Here is an 18162-nt window from a genome sequence, read left to right as displayed (position 1 = left end):
GCTAAGCCAACCACACTATTTTAAAGTATTGAGAACAGACAGGTTGGGCACAAAAGGCATTTCAGAAGCAGCACTCAAAACCTATCCACGGGAGACTCTGACCTTCTCATCCAGCATGTCGGGGTGCTCCGTGAGCCAGACACAGAGGCACTGGAAAGCGGCCACGATCATGGAGTGCAGGTCCCGGGAGTGCAGCGGGGCCGGGCGGCTGCACTGGTAGACGATGTAGCTGCACACAGAGCTGATGGCGCGCTTCCGGTCCGCGGGATCAACCACCACCTTCACCTGCATCAACAAGGGAACAGGGTGAGAATTCCTCCACAAATATCTTAGAGGGAAGAACAGTTTTGGAAAACATTTCTAAATGCAGTTCAAGAAACCACAATAAACAGTTGTGCTCTTTTTTGATTACAGCTTAAAATTGCAGGTAAAATTGTTTAACAGTGATGGATATTGAAACTAAAAGTAAGGAAATGCTGCACTGAGGTGTGACCACATTGCATAGCTTAGTTTCAAAGAGCAGGAGTGGTCTCAGTGTGGCTTGGTAAGAAACCAAATGTAAGCTGAATTTGCAGTATTGAATTTTTTTTCCCCACAAATGCTTCTTCTTCAGCTCTAGCAAATCATTCTGTATCTCCAAGAACCCACTTATTGCCAAGTCTCCCTTCCACAGGGCTTCATTCTGCTCAAGTAACTTTTCCCTAGACATATTCTCAGCACAATAACTTTCACCATGGGTAAAAGGAACAAAAAAGCCATCCCTAGACAAGCAGACTGATAAAAACCCCATAACCCCTTCCCCATAACTCACTGCAACCACCTCTCTCTGCTTCTTTCCCAGCTAGGGCTGCAGAAAGCAAGGCTCCAGACAAGAAGTTCAGGAAACAGTACAATGAGCCATGAGGATCTGCACTGTAAGGCTAAAGAACTTTATCTCCTATTCATGGCTTGTGGCTCAGCACAGGAACTGACAGACTTTTCTGCTCTGCAGCATCTGACCATGCTTATTCAAGCAGAAATGTGGATGGATTTGCTGGTGCCAGCACTGAAGCCTGGCAGCTGTACTCCACAAATGGGAGTGACAATTCAGAGCTCCAGGATTTAGCCAGAACATCCTTCAGAAGCTCATGATCTACAGCAAACAAAGTCCCCTCAAGATGAGCTTCTGAATGGCAGGTTTGTGAACCAGCACTCCTGCAGGAAAAAAATTTTTTTATTTTTCTAAGTCCCACTATAACCTGGTGCTGAACAGATAGAAGACAGGGGAACAGCCCCTACCTGAGAAAGGCTCTGGGACATGTCACCTCTAAAGACACATGCAGAACAAGTCCACACAGTAGTCCTGTAGGAGGAAGTGGTCTATTTTTTCCCACTTTGTTGTAAAGGGGAAATATATTCCAGGTCAATAATTACTTCAGTTCCATGAGAATTACACAAAGACTACAATATTTAACATTAACCCGGGGATACATTTTTTGAAAATAATGTATTTCCACATTTCCATAAGCCTGGAAGAAAAAAAATAATAAACCAAGGAGACCTTGGCTTAACCACACAAACTGCAGAAAGCCCTGACTCTGTATGGTGCTCTATAAGATCCAATAATATACATTAATTCATTTCAGAACACTTTCAAATACATTCTTCAGTTCATGCTACTGCAGTAGTGAATAAACACCCAGTCCAATATGGCTCACTACTGACTTAATGCCCTAAAAACTGCCTGAGACACAAATTAAAAGAGAGCTGTTGAGTTCCTGAGAGATTATGACACGAAATGCTGAATTGTCACACCAGGTTATCACGGCTCCTCTAAGTACACTTCCTATTAGCAATACACTAAGTTTTATCAAGGTCTAAAAGCTATTTCCAAGATGAGAGGGAAAGGGAAAAGTGGCACAACAGAAGCTTCAGCTAAAAGACATTCCCGAGCTACATGTCCTTTGAGCCACAGTGTGTTTACACTGGCAGAAAATTACCTACAACAGCAGTACTGTTTCTTTTTAATTTCCAAACAGAATAGTTGCTGACAAAGTCAGCTACAGAATCTGTTTTGTGGCATGACTTTCACCCAAGGCAGCAGGACCACAACCACCCTGTGAGAAGGGGCCAAGGCACACCAAGCTGCATATCTCACCTTTGCCAGTCCAGAGAGCAGCTCCAGGGCAGCCAGAGAGATACTCATGTCCTGCCTCCACTGGGAGTTGAGCCTTTGAGTTACCAGGTGAATGCTACGGATCAGCAAGCCAGCAGCTGTATCTGTATGAAGAGCTAGGATATAACCCCAAAACCACACACCACAGGGAGGGAAAATAACTAAGCATTAGTGACAAAAAGCAAAGCACAGGCACAAGGCAAAGCAGACACAATACAGACATAAAATAAACCCTAACCATCTTGAAACTGGTTGATGCCTTTTGCACAGGCTAACTCCCTCACATACTCTCCCAGGCATTATAAAAACCCATTCAGACAAGCTAGCTCAATTTTAATTTTTTTAAGACATTTTGAATAATCCCAGAGCACTGCAGCATTTCAGCAACAGAACAGCCAGCTTCAGGTTTTGCTATTGTACTTAAATTGTCTGTCATGTTATGTCTTTTAGTCTCTGGAAATACATGTTTTGGTAATGTATATTAAACACTAGTAGTTGTACTGAGGAACTAAGGAGAACAAGTAATTTCAGGTATCTGTGTCAGAAGTTAACCATTCTTTCCACACCTAATGTTTATCAAAAGCTGCACTAGTTCAATAGACACAGATAATGAAAGAATCAGTGCTAGAGAAACAATTATTTTTAACCTTCTGTTTCCTTCAACCTTTAACTGAAAATTAAAAATAGAAAATGTTTTAAGTATCAGTTGTTCTCACTTCAAAATACTACAAAACATAAATACTATCCGTATTTGTTAAAATTTAAGTATGCAAATTAATGTCAGAAATAGAAAACTGCTCAATGACTAGTTATAAAGAGACATGAGAACTATGACAGATAAGGCATATCCTTCCCAAAATATAAATTACCTTATTTAACACTCAAGAACTATGTCTAATGTCATACTAGGAGCAGATTCAAGAGTCTACTATGGCTAAAGAGTAACAATAGACCATCACGTTTTCAATTTTCTCTTGTTTGAAGCATCCAGTGGAAATACCAATTCTTTTCATAAGCTCATTACAACCTTACCTTCTGTGCACAGTAAATTTTTAAAGTCCAATAAAATGAATACACTATAAAAATATATTTCAAGATATGTCATGGTATGAAGACTGTAATTCAAATATTTAGAAGATCTTTTAAAATCTTACAAATTAGTATTTTTACAAGCACTTGTCAATAAAAACTCACATAAATTAAACACGCAATTCATATGGTGTGCAGAAAACTAGCACTTTGATAATTTCAAACAAGCAAATCCTTGGGAAAAGTGAAAGCACCAACATGTTTATATGAATCCCTAGAATATACTGAAGCCTTTCCTGATAATCTCCCTCTTCTGGCTGTTTACAAAATTAGATGAAAAAACCACCACCAAACATTTCTAGTTGGTGATGACAGAATTGTCAGTCTAGGCTACAATACAATAAAGGTGATTTGTTTCCCCCATTTAATTGGCCAACAAAAGGAGCAAATGAAATTGTAGGATCTTGACGGCCAGCTTATCACACACAGATTTAGAACATGGATTTTACTACAGAGAGTCAAAAATGGACAGTACAAAACATAGCAAACTGAAGTTAATAAATTAAAATTAAATTAAAATAAATTCTATTGTTACAGCATATGACATCTCACAAGCCTTCTGCTTACTTGCTCTATAAAAGCCAGAGTGTCTGAAATGTTCTTTAAATGTGGTTTAAGAAAAGGTGCTGCAGAGGTCAAGTGAGCATATGGAATGCTATCGAAACTAATGAAGAGCTTAATTTATAGTTGGTGTACATATATCTCATTCTTGTTGACAGAAACTAAGTGTCTTGAAAATGTTAAGTTAAAGTGTGCAAACACCTTTTTCATAGGCTTTTACATTCTGATTTTGAAAATGTTTAGAGTCCTTTAGTAGGGTTAAGACAACCAGTATGCACATGTGAATGCAGACTTGCAGCACACAGCTGGGCTATCCCCCTGGCTTCAAACACCTGGGCACATTAATCCTTTAGCCAGAAGCAAAACAGAAAAACCCAGAAAACATCAACCTGGCATACCGTGACAGAGTTTTCCAAAGAGCTAGCCTTACCATAATCCCTCAGGAGGGCCTGTGCTGGCCGCTCACTGTCAGGTGTCGTGGGCTCTGTGCTGCCACCGCTTGCAGTGCTAATGCCACTGTTTGTGCGACTGTGGCTTTTGAAGAGATTGTTTTCACCACCATTCTGCAAAGTGAAAAGGCAGTTTAGAGAGATGAGAAGACTTCTGAGTTCCCCATGCTCTCAGATACAAAAGACCAAACTTCAAGATGCTACCTGAGCCCCATTCGCAGGTAAAGTGAGGAATGCATTCCTTCTGAAGTAACTTCACAAAAAAATACTCACTGTTTCCATCTGACAGCCAATGGCTTCTAGCAGTGCTGAATCCTGAACAATATTTAACATTGCACCTGCAGAATCAGATAGAAGAAGGTAACTATGGACTACAGAAGAATTCGCTACTAAAAGTTACCAGGCAGCACAGAAGGTCTAATGTAGAGGTTTCCAGTCCTGTTTTATAAAATCTCTTACTAAAACACAGGACTTGCTTTGAGTTTAGCCATTTGAAGCAGATGAAAGTTGAGACAGTTAACACAGCTTTCAGCTGTGTTAAAAATGCTTTGAACAGAATCTAAAAAAGATTGAGATGGGATCTCATCACTACATATCAATATCTCAAGGTGGGTGTCCAGAGGATGGTGCCAGACTCTAGTGGTACCCAGCAACTGGACAAAGAGTAAGTTCTACCTCAACATGAGGAAAATCGTCCTTCCGTGGAGAGTGGCAAAACACAGGAACAGGCTGCCCAGGGATGTCATGGAGTCTCCCTCTCTGAGGACATTCAAAACCCACCTGGACAGGTTCTTGTGTCACCTGCTCCTGCTGACTCTACCTTGGCAGGGAGTTAGACTGACTGATATCCAGATCTCTCCTCCAGCCCCAACTGTTCTGTGATAGGTCTGTCAAATTCCTCAGTTTGGAAAGATTTTGGCTTCACAGAAGGGCTGGAGGGGTTACTTGTCTCACATCAGACTGTGATCACTTAAAAACTCGGGTTACCTGCTTGGCAGCATCACTCCCAGATGATGAGGGAAGCAATAGGGACATGGACCTGAAACTGGCTGACACTGGCACATGTGGTGGCTTCAGTTTAAATTTTCTGCCTCCTTCCCCTGTCTCATCCATCAATGAAAATTTATAAAAATACAACTTCTGTGAAGGGAAATGATAGGACAAGGGGGAATGTTTTCACACTGAGAGAAGACAAGGTGAGGTGGGATGGTCGTAAGAAATTCTTCCTTGTGAGGGTGGGAAGGCCCTGACATAGGCTACCCAGAGAAGCTGTGGTGCCCCATCTCTGGAATGGTCCAAGGCCAGGCTGGACAGGGCTTGGAGCAATCTGGTCTAGTGGAAGATGTCCCTACCCAGGGAATGGGGGTGGAATGCATGGTGGAATAAAAGGGTAAAATGACATTAGCTTTAAAGTTTTTTTCCAACCCAAACCACTCTGTGATTCTATGAAATACACAACCTGCTGCCAAATATTTATTGGCAGAAGGAAACAAACCCTGCTATTTTTGAGAAGCTGGTGGCACATGTGAGAATTTCTACCTAAACTGGAGATTCATGAATCCCCTCCAGCCAAACCCAGCAGGAAATAACTTCATATATGGAAATAGGAGCTTAAGAGGAGGAACACAGGGCCTGTGAACTGGCAGGGATAGCATGGGAATAATAATTCCCAGTAGAAAAGCCATTCAAGTTAGAGCAGCTAACCAGCTGGCTGTGGGATTTAACAAAGCATCACCCTTAGGTGTCAGACATAGGTGTCAGAGCACCAATGCTCTGAGGGCCTCACTTGGGAACCACAGATATTCTCAACCCTTCATCAGCACTGGGTACAAATTATTCTTTCAAACTATTCTCCTCTGGTCTTCTGAGAGAAAAGAAACTGCTTAAACTATTGCAAAATAACCTTCCAAAAGTCTTTGCAGACTTGGATTTGTTTCCCTTCCTTTAACTATGCATCATTTTCTTGCCTTCCCCTGTTAAGCAGGTAAACTATCTGCCTCCCAGAACAAGGAAGACAACTCCCTCACACCACAAGATTGTTGAAAAGGAAAGTGGTAAGGGCAAGAACACCATCATGTTGAAAAAAGCACTTCTAAAAAGAGAAGAATAAAGGGGGGGAAAGTAAGAATAATAGGCATGTACATTTGTACTTATCTGAAAACATATTTAACTTGACGGATTATGCACTATTCAAGTTTTCATCATCTGCTTCCTTTCTGTGTATTCAGCATAATGTTAATCCACTGACTACCCTGAAGAACAGATTGCCAAACTGCATATTGCAGCTCCACACTCTATTCCAAAATTTTTGGATTTTGGCTGAGGATTTACACACAGCTAAAAAAATGTCATCTGTATTGTGCCAATCTGGACGACCAGTCACCAGTATGTCAATATGTTTCTTAGGCTTAACCATGCCAAGCCCTAAGATTTTTCCTCTGAAATCCATCAGTCAGGAATCCTTCCTAAAATTATGATATTTTACCTACTTCCATTTCCAGTTATGACTGACTTTCGGTGCTAGAATGTGCTTAACTTTTGCTTCTACTTTTCAAGTACTACACATAAAAAGAGAGAGATAAACAAACATGCGAGGCTTTTTAAGATGTTTTCATAGTATGAGGGAGATTACATATATGACAACCTGCTAGGAATTTAAATCTTCTTCTTGCAAAGCAATGCATCACTAATAACTCATATTATCCCAGAACAGATTAAGACAGACATTTCTATAATACAGTTAATAAATTAAAAAGCTGAAATAACCTAGTATCATTTGAGTGTTGTTGGGATCAGTTTCCGTTTGCAGAGCTCCTATAAGGATATTTACAAGTCTCAGCTTCAAGGACAGGAATGTTACTGGTTTATCATATGCTGAGCTTTCATCATTGCTGAATTTCCCTTCCAGGACAACCTGAAGAAAAAATACACTTATTTCAGTACCAATGAAAGATCATATCAGCAGGGTTTCAAAAGCCAATGCTCACAGCACACATTGCTACTGACACCTTGTGATACGGTCTTACTGTTTCACGTTCACTGGAAGAATTCCAGTACTAAAGAAAACACCCAATACAACCCATCCAAATCCCACTCCCAGGGAAAGAAATATGGAACACAAAACATAGTGATAAATGTACTACCTCAGACTTTATTGTTCCAAAATGATGAGGGAGCGGCAACAGAGACAGCAAGATGTTAATGGAAGCTCTTCTTAGCTCTGTGGGGTTTACATAGATTTTAAACTTTGAGAGTTCTCTGCAAATCAAAGCATCAGACAGTTAATCAACTTTTCACAAGAATCTGGAGCCAAACATAACTAAGTTAATATCAAATATACACCCACCCAATAGTCTTAAGTAATTTGAAGTATGCAGTGTAGCTATATCTTTTAAAGACCTAGCCAAATGAAGCAGCAGCTCGGACTTAAGCCCAGGAGATAAGTAATGCATTTTGTCTAAATGCCTAACATCAAAATGAAACATGGTACCAAGATAACACATACACTGAAGAAAGTATGCAGAGACTACTTTAAAGTGCCTAACTTTGCAAAACATTAGAAATCTATGAAGCTCTAAGAAGAACCTAATCCAATTTCATCAGTCTAAATTATTAACTTTTCCATTTAATGATGCATAAGATTACTTACTTTATTGAATACACTGTAACAACAGCCACTAATGAGTATCTTGTGAAAGTTTACTTTAAAATCAATAGGTTTTCAATATATTTTTGACATATTTCAATATATTTTCCTATTCTTAAAGGCACTGCTTTGCATCAATATGCAGCTAACAACTCATATATTTCACTTAAAATAAGCACTATGATTACTTTAAAGGAAACTACATTAAATAAAACTGAAAATTTGAGCTTACACAGTGTTGCTATTATCACCTTCGAATACACAAACACTTATGAGCCCCACATTGCAGAATTCCTTTGGAGAAATTACGCAGGAATGACAAAAGAAAATACCTCTCAACATCTCTGATAATGTCTACATGGAAATGGCAATTTACCTGTCAGGTAGAATAGTCTCCAGAGCCGAAATGAAGTAGGGAACCACAACATCAATGCCTTTCAGGTCACAGCAGAACAGAGGAGGAGAGTTTAGAATAACACTGGCAAGAACTGGGTGGCAAACGAAATCTGCTATCTGCAAACCCTGGATTAAAAGCATGTAAAATCTGACAAAGAAAGATAAGATTTAATTATTTGCACATAAAATCATCAGAATCCCACATGATTCTGCAGCCACTATTTGATCTTCTCTATATAAAACAGAGTAAGTTTCAAAAACAGAGCTAGGAAACATTGATATAAATCTTCCCCTACATTACTTAAGCACAGGCAAACGCACCTGACCAGCTTAATAAACCCTCACAAATTACAGGTATTTCATATGGAAAGCCATTGCAGCACAGTTTTACTGAAATCTTTGACTTGTTGTAACACCCAGACTGGGACCTGAGTAAGCACAACCAGCTGGTTACTAACAGTGGATCACCTGCTCTCCACTACTCCCTTCCCATGTAAGGGTGGGAGCAAGACTTTGATTTTAACTCCCCAGTATGAGAAAAATACAGTGAAATCTTGAGGGAGACAATGGACAGAACAATGGACAGGATGTCAAGACAAAACACACTGATCAGCAATTTGGAAAACGAGACTGATCTTAACCATCATAACCACTTCAAATGAAAAAGCAAGGGCAGAAACCCAGCTACCCATCATCCTAGAGCAGTTAGCTTCTTTTGCAGGTTCTTGTTAGAGAACATATATGCCCTCTTAAAAAATAGTTTCAAAGGTCTTGCAGACACAGAGGAATCCTACTGACTAGCCAAGAGAACATGTATGCCCTTTTAATTGTTTCAAAAGTTTTGCAGACACAGAGGAATCCCACTGACTGACCATGAGAAATATGAACTATCTATACAAAAAATACTACAACAGCCAAGAAATAAAATTGTTCAGTCTTCTGGGAAGTTTTAATGACATCTGGGACAAATGTACTTGAACAGTTTGAGAGAATCATGATTTAAAACTCATTCTCTGCCTCTAGCATTTGCTCTTTTATATAACAAAAATTTGTGAAAAAGGTATATACTATGACAGGCAATACTGCTTCATTTTCTCAGAGGTAGTCCAAACACAGCTGTTTCAAATAATGGGATATTACTTCATTTCAATACTCAGAGGGTGAAAAAAAAGTAACTACAAAAAAAAAAAAAGATGTGATATTTACAAAAAAAACAGTGATGTGGTATTTGACAACACAAGAATCTTTATTATCTAATAAAGTGTACGAAGTCTTATGCCTGCACACTAATTTTTTCCATCTGAACAATATTCAGTGACACACTCAACAAAAATAAAAATACAGGAGGCAAGAAAGTGCCAAAGAAAATGTTCCTTTCAGCTTGAGACACCTTAAGGCACTCTCCTTCAACTGAAAATTGAAGAAAACCCAGTGGAAAGCAGCATCATGAAAATGTGAGAGGAAAACAGTGGTGGGCTTAGCCAGGAATCCCACCTCCAGCCTCTGAAGGTCAGCTAGGTGTTTTTAAACTGGCAACACAGGATTCAGACAGCAAGTGAATGCTATTCACTGGGAATTAGTCAGCATCATAAAGTTACACCAATAAAGCAACTGGAAGATAGGTCAGTACCGGGATAGGTAAGCTGGCAATATTTCCTCCCCAGTCTTCTTGCTACAAAATATCCTACACAGTGTCCCGCATGCCTCTGCCCTTCCTGCTTCATAGTTGTCTGGGAATTCACTTGCATCAAACATGGCGTTGGAAGCCATAGTGTCTGTGGACATTTGGGATCCTTTCCGGCGGAACTCCACACTAGCCTGCGTTGCTATAGCTGGGAAGAGAAAAAACAGCGTTTCACTGTGCGTGATAACATACAGAATAGGCTCATGGGATCCTGGACACAAAGATCAAGTCCAATTTAGTAGTTAACATGAAGCTATTAGTTCACTATATTTGAGCCAGTGCCTCTGTTTAGGAAGTATTTGTGGGTGTACCTAACTTGTTTACTTCATAAGTATGACAACAAATGACCTTCATATCCTAGAGATTGTCCCAGATTTTTGCTGGGAAGAGAATGCTTATATGCAATACTACCTTCCTACCCTCTCTCAAAGGGCAAGGATCTGCCTTTCCGGGCCCACAAAAATGAAATGCCACTTTCCCTTGCTCCCTCAAAAAAGTTTTTGATGGTGCCATTACTATAGACCTTCAAGGAAGTGCTTCGCTTCAAGCTGGCCTACTCATCTCATGCTGCCCTGAATACCAAAATACCAATTGGCTTTCATCCAGTTTTGTTGCGCTAACATACTTACTAAAAAAAAAAAAAAAACAAACAAAACAACAACAACAACAAAAAAAACCCAACCAGAAAAACAACCAAAAACTTTTAATGCTCCATATGACAAAGAGAAGGTTGTGGAATCCCATTCTCCTAATTTAGTCCCTCTCCTCACATGATCATTAAAACTGCCAAACAAATAAGAGAGCCTCCAGACAGCAGCTACCATGGGCTGGCCATCTCCTGCCCATGAAGCTCCCTACATGAAGCTCTGCGACCCTCTCAGGGGGTCCTAACCTGGTTCTGCCCACCTCTGTGCCCCCTCTCCCTTCCTGCAGGCCAGTTTTGCCAGTCCACACCACTCCAATCCATGTCTTTCTGGAGAGATTTCTGGTCTCCCTTTCACACATCAGCATTGTGTGGATACAAGACCACTTGCCCTATTGACTGCATCCTTTCTTCCAGGACAGCTACCAAAACAAAATATATACTGCACTCAATGTGTTGGTTTTTTTTTTCTATTTTTTTTCCTCTTCAATGGACAGCTTTGCTCTAGGATTACTAACATCTTAAAGAGTGTGTTCTTGTTTTTAGCTAAGACTAGATGGATTTCCAAAACTTTCATAAACTACAAAAGCAAACAGCAGACCATGTGTACTCCTGACATAATTACACCTATGTGTTTCTACCAGCAAAAGAGAACTTCTCTGTGGGAACCCAGGACAGGGGGATATTCACCTTGCCCTGGGTTCCCACACTTCTCCTGTCTTAGCTCTGGGACACTGGGGAACAGCAGGTTCACAGTCAGCCTTGCAAACAAAGGCATGTTAACAATTTAGCAGTTGGAATACCTGATAATTTACAGATAGGGTGCTTTTTTCCTTCTGTTTTAAAGGAAATGTCTTAATGACAAGTGCCTACTCCTAATTTTTTGTTCTCAAATTTATCATTTAACCTATGTTTACCTCATAAATTTTCATTGATGTTAAGCAGAAAATAAGTACAAATCTTTATGTATCTTCCCATGAGCCATTTTTTGTCCTAAATAAGCTATCCAGCAATATACTGTAGTTGGAAAAAAACACTACATGCACAATGCATACAAATCAAACACTAAGTCTGTAAAATAAGCTTTAAGTAAAAAAAATATGGTTAGTGCAAAGTCCTGAAATTCATGACATGATCACAGACTAAAGTACAGAAAAGATGGGTCTGATTCAGGCAGATTAATTTGCTTTTGCCAACAATCCTTCCCATTCAAAAACACACACAAAAAATTACTTGTCTTTTTCAAGTAAAAGTGCAAAAGCTACAAGAGACAATGAGAATGAATTTACAAATAAAATATGGGATTATGGAGAAAGAAAAGCATGACAGCAATTAAGGAAAAGCTACTGGTTCCTACTTACAAGATTTATAAGAAAGAAGAATTTGGATAAAAGATGCTGCAAGATAATAGAAATAAAATGGAAACAAATCAAAGGACAGCAGTAGTTATAAAATACTTTTTAGATGGTGAAATTGTAATATAAGTTAAGAAGCTTTTAGCTTTCTAGAAAATAGATTAAAAGCTTTATGATACAGCAAGCTTGTTAAACACATAAGAAATTGGCATACAGGTCCAAAATTATGATTTTGAAAGTACCATGCAAAACAATGAACAAAAAGTTACAAAATACGACTAAAATTTAGAGCTTTTCATATCAACATACACCAGTTCTTTAACAGAAGGTATTAACCCTTCTCAGCTCACAGACCTCTCCCCCATGTTGCAGTGCACATGGAGCATATACCACGCTATCCTAAGGCTCCTCTGAAATGGGGTATGTCTTGCAGAGGGAAAATTACTTACCTGCAGTCTCCTCACAGCAGCACTCCTCCTTCCAAACCAGGAGCTCTCAACAGTAGTACAGCTCCTATTTTCCTAAGCCAAGTTGCTAATAACCAGAATACCTAAGCATGTCTCCCCTGACCACTAGCTTCATTAACAATCTTCCAAAGCAGAAACAAAAGGCAGAACACTCCCAAAAATATTAACATCTCAAACAACACCCAGAGAGAGAGTAAGAACTCCAGCAGCCAGGTACTACCCACCATCTGGGGAGAGCTACTTCTTTGAACAGGCAGAGTCAGACCTGTAACCAAGCCCCTCAGCAGCACTCACTATGACCCCAGGCAGAGCTGCTTAGAATTTTCTTCTAGACCCCCAGAAACATTCTGTGGGACATTAATGACAGTAGGGCCAGAAGAGGTGAGGGTAACGATATACCTCAAAGCTCTACAATTGCAAACAGCTCAAAGACAATACCAGCAAGCCCTGAAGTGCATCCTTCAGCTGCTATGAACTGCAGAGCTGGCATCATTTAGGTACAAGGACTGAGAATGAGCCGATCAGATTGGAAGATTCAGTCGCTGAAATGCTGGCACAAGGTGCTGGTGAGCCTCTCCCCACTCTCAGAGGCTGAGGACAGTAGGTAGCAGTATCATGCAATGTACAGCCAAGCTTATCTGAAACACATCCTGCCACTGAACCTGCCCTGGCACAGATAAGACACACCCCAAGCTGTCATTCTTGGGTTAACTTCATAGAGGCTTGTAGCCAATTTCTTACGAAGGTGTTATCTATCACAGGGATCTATTTATCCCACATTATCAACTACATAAATGCCACACACCCATCTAATTCTAATGACTACACCATCAGGACCTAGCTGCTTTCAAACCACCTATGCATCTTCCAACCAGCCATTTTTACTCTCTCACCACAACACAGTGATGTTTATCGGCTGCCCACCATAAAGCTTCACCATTAAAGTCTATGTGCAGAAACTAAAACCTGGTAAAGACACTCAAGATCCAAAAGCATCATGTCAACGATGTCAACATCATTGCTCTGCTTCAGAATCCAGACAATGACACAGGACTACCTTGAAGGACAGGGCTCAAAGAGCAAAGAGGACAATTGCTTTCCAGCTGATAACCTCCAGCAGCAGCCAACTGTACACAGATGACTTCCAGCTCCTCTTGAGAGAGAACAATTTTCTCATCCCAAAGACAAAACCAGAACAACCACAAATGTGGAATACCTACAGTTTTCCAATCAAGAGCTGGTACAAGAATTTCACCCATGAGATGACAGAAAACTGAAAATCTGTGAAGCAGCAGTTAACCTGACAGAATCAGGAGAGTTGAGGCTGAAGGGGCCTCTGGAGATAGTCAGACCTCCCCTGCAACGCAGGGTCAAGTAGAGCAAGTTCAGTTACCCTTCTATACATTTAGACAGTTTTTCACCTCAAGACTTACAAAAAGCTTGACATTTTTTCCACCCATCATTTTTTGTAATCTCCTTTCTGGAGGTTAAAGTTCTAGTGGTAAAAGGTGAGATCCTGGAACAAGGTAAAAAGGAAGGGTAGAGGGTTATTTATTCACATCAGCTTGATCAAGTGCGTTTTATTTCCCAGAGTTCATCAAAAAGATATGCTGTAAGATGGGACAAGGACAATGTGTTTGGCTCTGTGTGTCAGCAGGATTTGTTTAAAAGAACCAAACTAAATTCTTAACTTCAGCTTGAGACCACAGCTCATCCACAGGATCCCTGAAAGGCATTGCACTGAGCTCATTAATTTCTCTTTGGTAATCACATCATAGGGATTCTCAGCAAGACTGTGCCATGCAACAGAAGAGGAGTGAGAAGCACACATTCAAAAATGCAGTGCTCCAGAAATGTCCCGGGCACAAAGGTCTCTACAGGACCAAGGAGCAAGTAGTAATACTTTTGCAAAATGGTTCTCAGTCCTCCAGCCAGTAATGAAACAAAGAAGATATATCAGACAGCCAAAAGAGAAAGAATTCTTAACTGCATGGCATTGAAATAAATCAAATATTAGAAGGGTTTAAAGCTGCCTAGTTCTTATACAGCTCCAGTTCCAGACCTAAAGAAAAACTGTGTGAGGGCCAGTGCAAGGCAATACTACATGGCAAAGCTGATTTTAAGTGCAGACAATTCCCAATCAAAACATTTAAAGCACCCATAAAAATAATAGTGCTTCCTGAAGCTAATGCTAAGATTATCAACAGCAGTATCAGACACAGTAAGAATATTCCAGCTAGTAGTTGAAGTGTCATGGCTACAAAGGATAGCAGATGGACCAAGACATACAGGAATAGCCAAACTGCAGCTGTAAAGCATCAGATTTATTTTGGACATTTTTTCTAAGGGTAGGGACTGTGGCAGCTAATTATCCCTTCTCTACTGGCCCTCCTCCTCAGAGCTACCTCTACACTGGGCAGCAGGAGCAGGTGGATGGGCACAATGTGCAGATGTGATTGTTATTGATGGGCCCACTTCTGTGATGGGGGGGGGAGCCTAACACAGACTCCTCCTGACCCACCTCATCAGCCAGCATAGCACCTCCTGACTTATGCTCTTCAAGGAAGAAGATTTCACTTGGATGCATCAGCATCACAGGTCAGATTCCGAGAATAAAAACTTTATTATGTGGCTTTAAACCTCATTCAAAAGACACTGATGCTTCAAGTCTGCAGAAACTCCAGGGGCCTGGCCCTTTACATGTCTTGCTCATTTTCCCACCTTAAGCAGAGGCTGAGCAAAATAATAAATCAGGCAATCAGAGTTTGGGGCCTCTCTACAGCGTTTCAGATGTAGGGGTCCACACTCTCCTTCAGCCAGCCCACCTTGGCACTATCCTGACCAGTGACCTTACACAGCAGTAACAATACCCTGCAAGGGCAGCACACACTTCATTAACAATCTTCCAAAGCAGAAACAAAAGGCAGAACACTCCCAGAAACATTAGTTAATTTATTAGTTAATTAGTTAACCTTCCATACGTTAATTCCGTCTTCAAAATTGCTAAAAAAGCAGGACATGATACAGACAGGTTCCTAGGAGTCCACCAACATCATTGTGTCAGAACCACTGCTGCTAATACACAACAGATCATGCAATGTGCAAAGACTGGTCTCACTATAGATAGCTTGGAAGAGCACAGAGGAGAAACAGAATTAACTCAATTCCAAACAGTTGTCTTTGGTCTTCAGAAAGCCAGCAAATATCCCTGTAAGACTAGTAACACAACAATTTTCTGATTACTGTTAGGTGATTTAAGACATTGCATATATGAACAGAAGGCCCTGTAACCCCTTCAAGGAAATTAAGCCTTTGGATTCCAGATGATGTACTTCTGCCAGCATAACAACACCTCTGTTTACCGTTGACACTTTTGCATAAACACCATCTAAGCTGACATCCTTCCTTTAGAGGTTAAGCATTTCATTAAAATTGCTCAAAAACCAGGCTATGTCAAAATCTGCAACCGAACACATCCTCAAAGGATGCCTTGCTCCCTCCTAAGCTCAGCTGTTTCCCTACTCATGAGTCATAGGCCTTTTACAAAGAGATTCCGAACTCCTACCACAGACACCCACAAAGAACACTTTCAAAAAATGATGTGCTACATACCTAAAAACACCTTTAGAAGATCCCAAATCCTAAGCTTTCACACAAGAATTTGACACAATAAACAAGGAAGATCACCAGTTTAATTTTTCTTAGACCAGTGAGTTACTGACAAATTGATGAATAGATCTCTCAGAAAAGTTAGCAGACATTCAAAATACACAAGGAACAGGAAAACTGCAAGGAGTGAGAAAGATTATTCTTTTCTGAATATTATTACCGAAAGTAAGATGAGAGCTAAAAAGCCTCTCTGAGCAGAGCACCAATTCTGTTATATCTCAAAACATCTAACCTCTGCAGCTGAGCAAAGCACAGGAGACAAAATAAGTTTGGCAGTTAAGGGTTGAAGGCAACAAAGACATCAAGTCATTAAGGGGAACACACAGCAATCATAACAGATAGGTAGCAACTTCACTAGCTATTTTAAGGACTCCTGTTTCCATAACACTCTACAAAACCAAGAAGTATTGCTTTGTGCACTGTGTGGAGCAATGTAGGACAATTTTTCAAATATTAAAGAGTCGATATAAATAGTTACTATTAATCATAGATACTCAAGCAGATTTCAAACTAAGAAGTGGACTCCTACCATATGATTTCCTCCTTAAACGCTTAATAGCATTTTCCCCAATATCATAATAGGAAGTGCCATGCTTGTTAATAGAGTAAGAAGTGGACTTTTAAACTTAGAAATCCCCAAACAGCTGCTCAGCTAATAGCAGATGCTGGCTCAGCTTAAGGGATTAATTAAAACAGAGCACTTCAGATTTTACTTTTTTTTGATTATGCGCATGTTAATCTTGCAGGTAGGAAATGTCAAGAAAACAAAGAAAAAAGTGTACATATATTTTTTTTAATATTTACCAGTCATGCTGCTGTCTCTGTTTATTCCATTATGAAGTTTACAGTGAACAAATGCTGCATCAAATAACCATGATCCAAAGAGGTTCAAGATGCTGTTAACCTTTGGCCTGCGAGGAGCTGGAAGTGGCCGAGGCTCAGAGCTTGTCTGGTTTGGGCTAGAGAGTGGAGATGTAGAAGAGGGTTGGTGCTGCACTTTTGAAGCATGTGCAGTAGTTACCTGTTTGAACAGAAGAACAGAATCAGCTCCTAGCATCAAGAAAATTACTTCCTCTAACTGAAGAAACAATCCAAAGGGTCAGCTACTCAAACACAGAGTACGAAATCTTACAGTGCTGGTTTTCATCGTCACTTTGTTTACAGTCACTGCCCGATGCCTCCGGTTGTGGGGTGGAGTGGTGCTGGTAGCAGTGCTCTGGGGCATGCTTAGCCTGTTCACTGGCGTGGGTGGTGCGCTGTCTGACCGGGGTCGGGAAATGCCTGTAAGGCCAGAAATAAAGCAGGCTTTCAGCAATAATTCCATGGGCTCACAGAGAGCAGGCCATTAATAAGCATAGGAGCCTTTGGTCAATAGCCATGCCTCCCCCCATTCCCCACAACAGCAGTAGCAACAAAAACCACCCCTCCCTATTTTACTATAAGCAGAAATAAATGCATAAGCAAATTAAAATAGTAATTACATCAGATAAGCAATTGATTAAAAAATACCAAAGGACCCCACACCTTAAGGCTGTGGGAAATCACAGATGGGAAGAACCAGTCTAGAAGCAGGCAGAGGGAAAGGAGCAAGGTTCACTTGCCAAAGACAATTTCACAGCTCATTCTGCCAAAATTCAGGTGCCTCTCACCTTTGCCTTTCTTTCTTAGTCATAACTCCCACACCTTTTTCTGAGACATCTCTAAGATGTCTGGCCCTTAATGCCAGCTTAGCTCACTAAACTGAGATGAAACCCCTCCACCACACAGCTTTCTGCTCAGTTTGAGCTGAATCAGCTGCTGAACGGTCAAATACTAAGGCAGCACAAATAACAGAGTAAGAAAGCAGAGCAAGCTATAATTTTTCTGGCAGCAGCAGGCCAATAGACCAGTTTTCATCCAGCTTCAGGGAAATTCATGGTGTACAGAGCTCTTCCCCATCAGAATCAGAAGGAACTCAACATCCACAAAACTTGAAGTGACAAACACCACTTTTGCCCATTTTAATGAATTCCAATACCCAAGTCCACCATTTGAAAAATGAAGTGGGG

General features: G+C 40.4%; 1 protein-coding gene across 5 annotated transcripts in view; it reads right to left on the bottom strand.

Annotated features, from left to right (window-relative positions):
- The window catches only part of RALGAPB (Ral GTPase activating protein non-catalytic subunit beta), a 62182-nt gene that overhangs the window by 25169 nt on the left and 18851 nt on the right, over nucleotides 1–18162 (bottom strand). For 2 of the 5 annotated variants that reach the window (XM_021536642.4, XM_085557857.1), the window contains 11 exons: nucleotides 17247–17395; nucleotides 16919–17135; nucleotides 11985–12020; nucleotides 9927–10128; nucleotides 8277–8444; nucleotides 7398–7512; nucleotides 7021–7168; nucleotides 4528–4592; nucleotides 4236–4368; nucleotides 2138–2271; nucleotides 103–285 (listed from right to left, as the gene is read on the bottom strand). In XM_021536642.4, the coding sequence (XP_021392317.1) occupies nucleotides 103–285; nucleotides 2138–2271; nucleotides 4236–4368; nucleotides 4528–4592; nucleotides 7021–7168; nucleotides 7398–7512; nucleotides 8277–8444; nucleotides 9927–10128; nucleotides 11985–12020; nucleotides 16919–17135; nucleotides 17247–17395 (1550 nt within the window). The remainder of the gene's footprint in view (nucleotides 1–102; nucleotides 286–2137; nucleotides 2272–4235; nucleotides 4369–4527; nucleotides 4593–7020; nucleotides 7169–7397; nucleotides 7513–8276; nucleotides 8445–9926; nucleotides 10129–11984; nucleotides 12021–16918; nucleotides 17136–17246; nucleotides 17396–18162) is intronic. The other 3 variants (XM_021536643.4, XM_021536644.4, XM_021536646.4) reach the window with 3 other exon arrangements.

Source organism: Lonchura striata, chromosome 20 (assembly GCF_050655825.1).
Source record: "Lonchura striata isolate lonStrDom1 chromosome 20, ASM5065582v1, whole genome shotgun sequence".
In the NCBI taxonomy this organism is placed as follows: Eukaryota; Metazoa; Chordata; class Aves; order Passeriformes; family Estrildidae; genus Lonchura; species Lonchura striata.
Note: the sequence above shows the minus strand (reverse complement) of the source record. Positions and strands in the feature narration are given on the sequence as shown.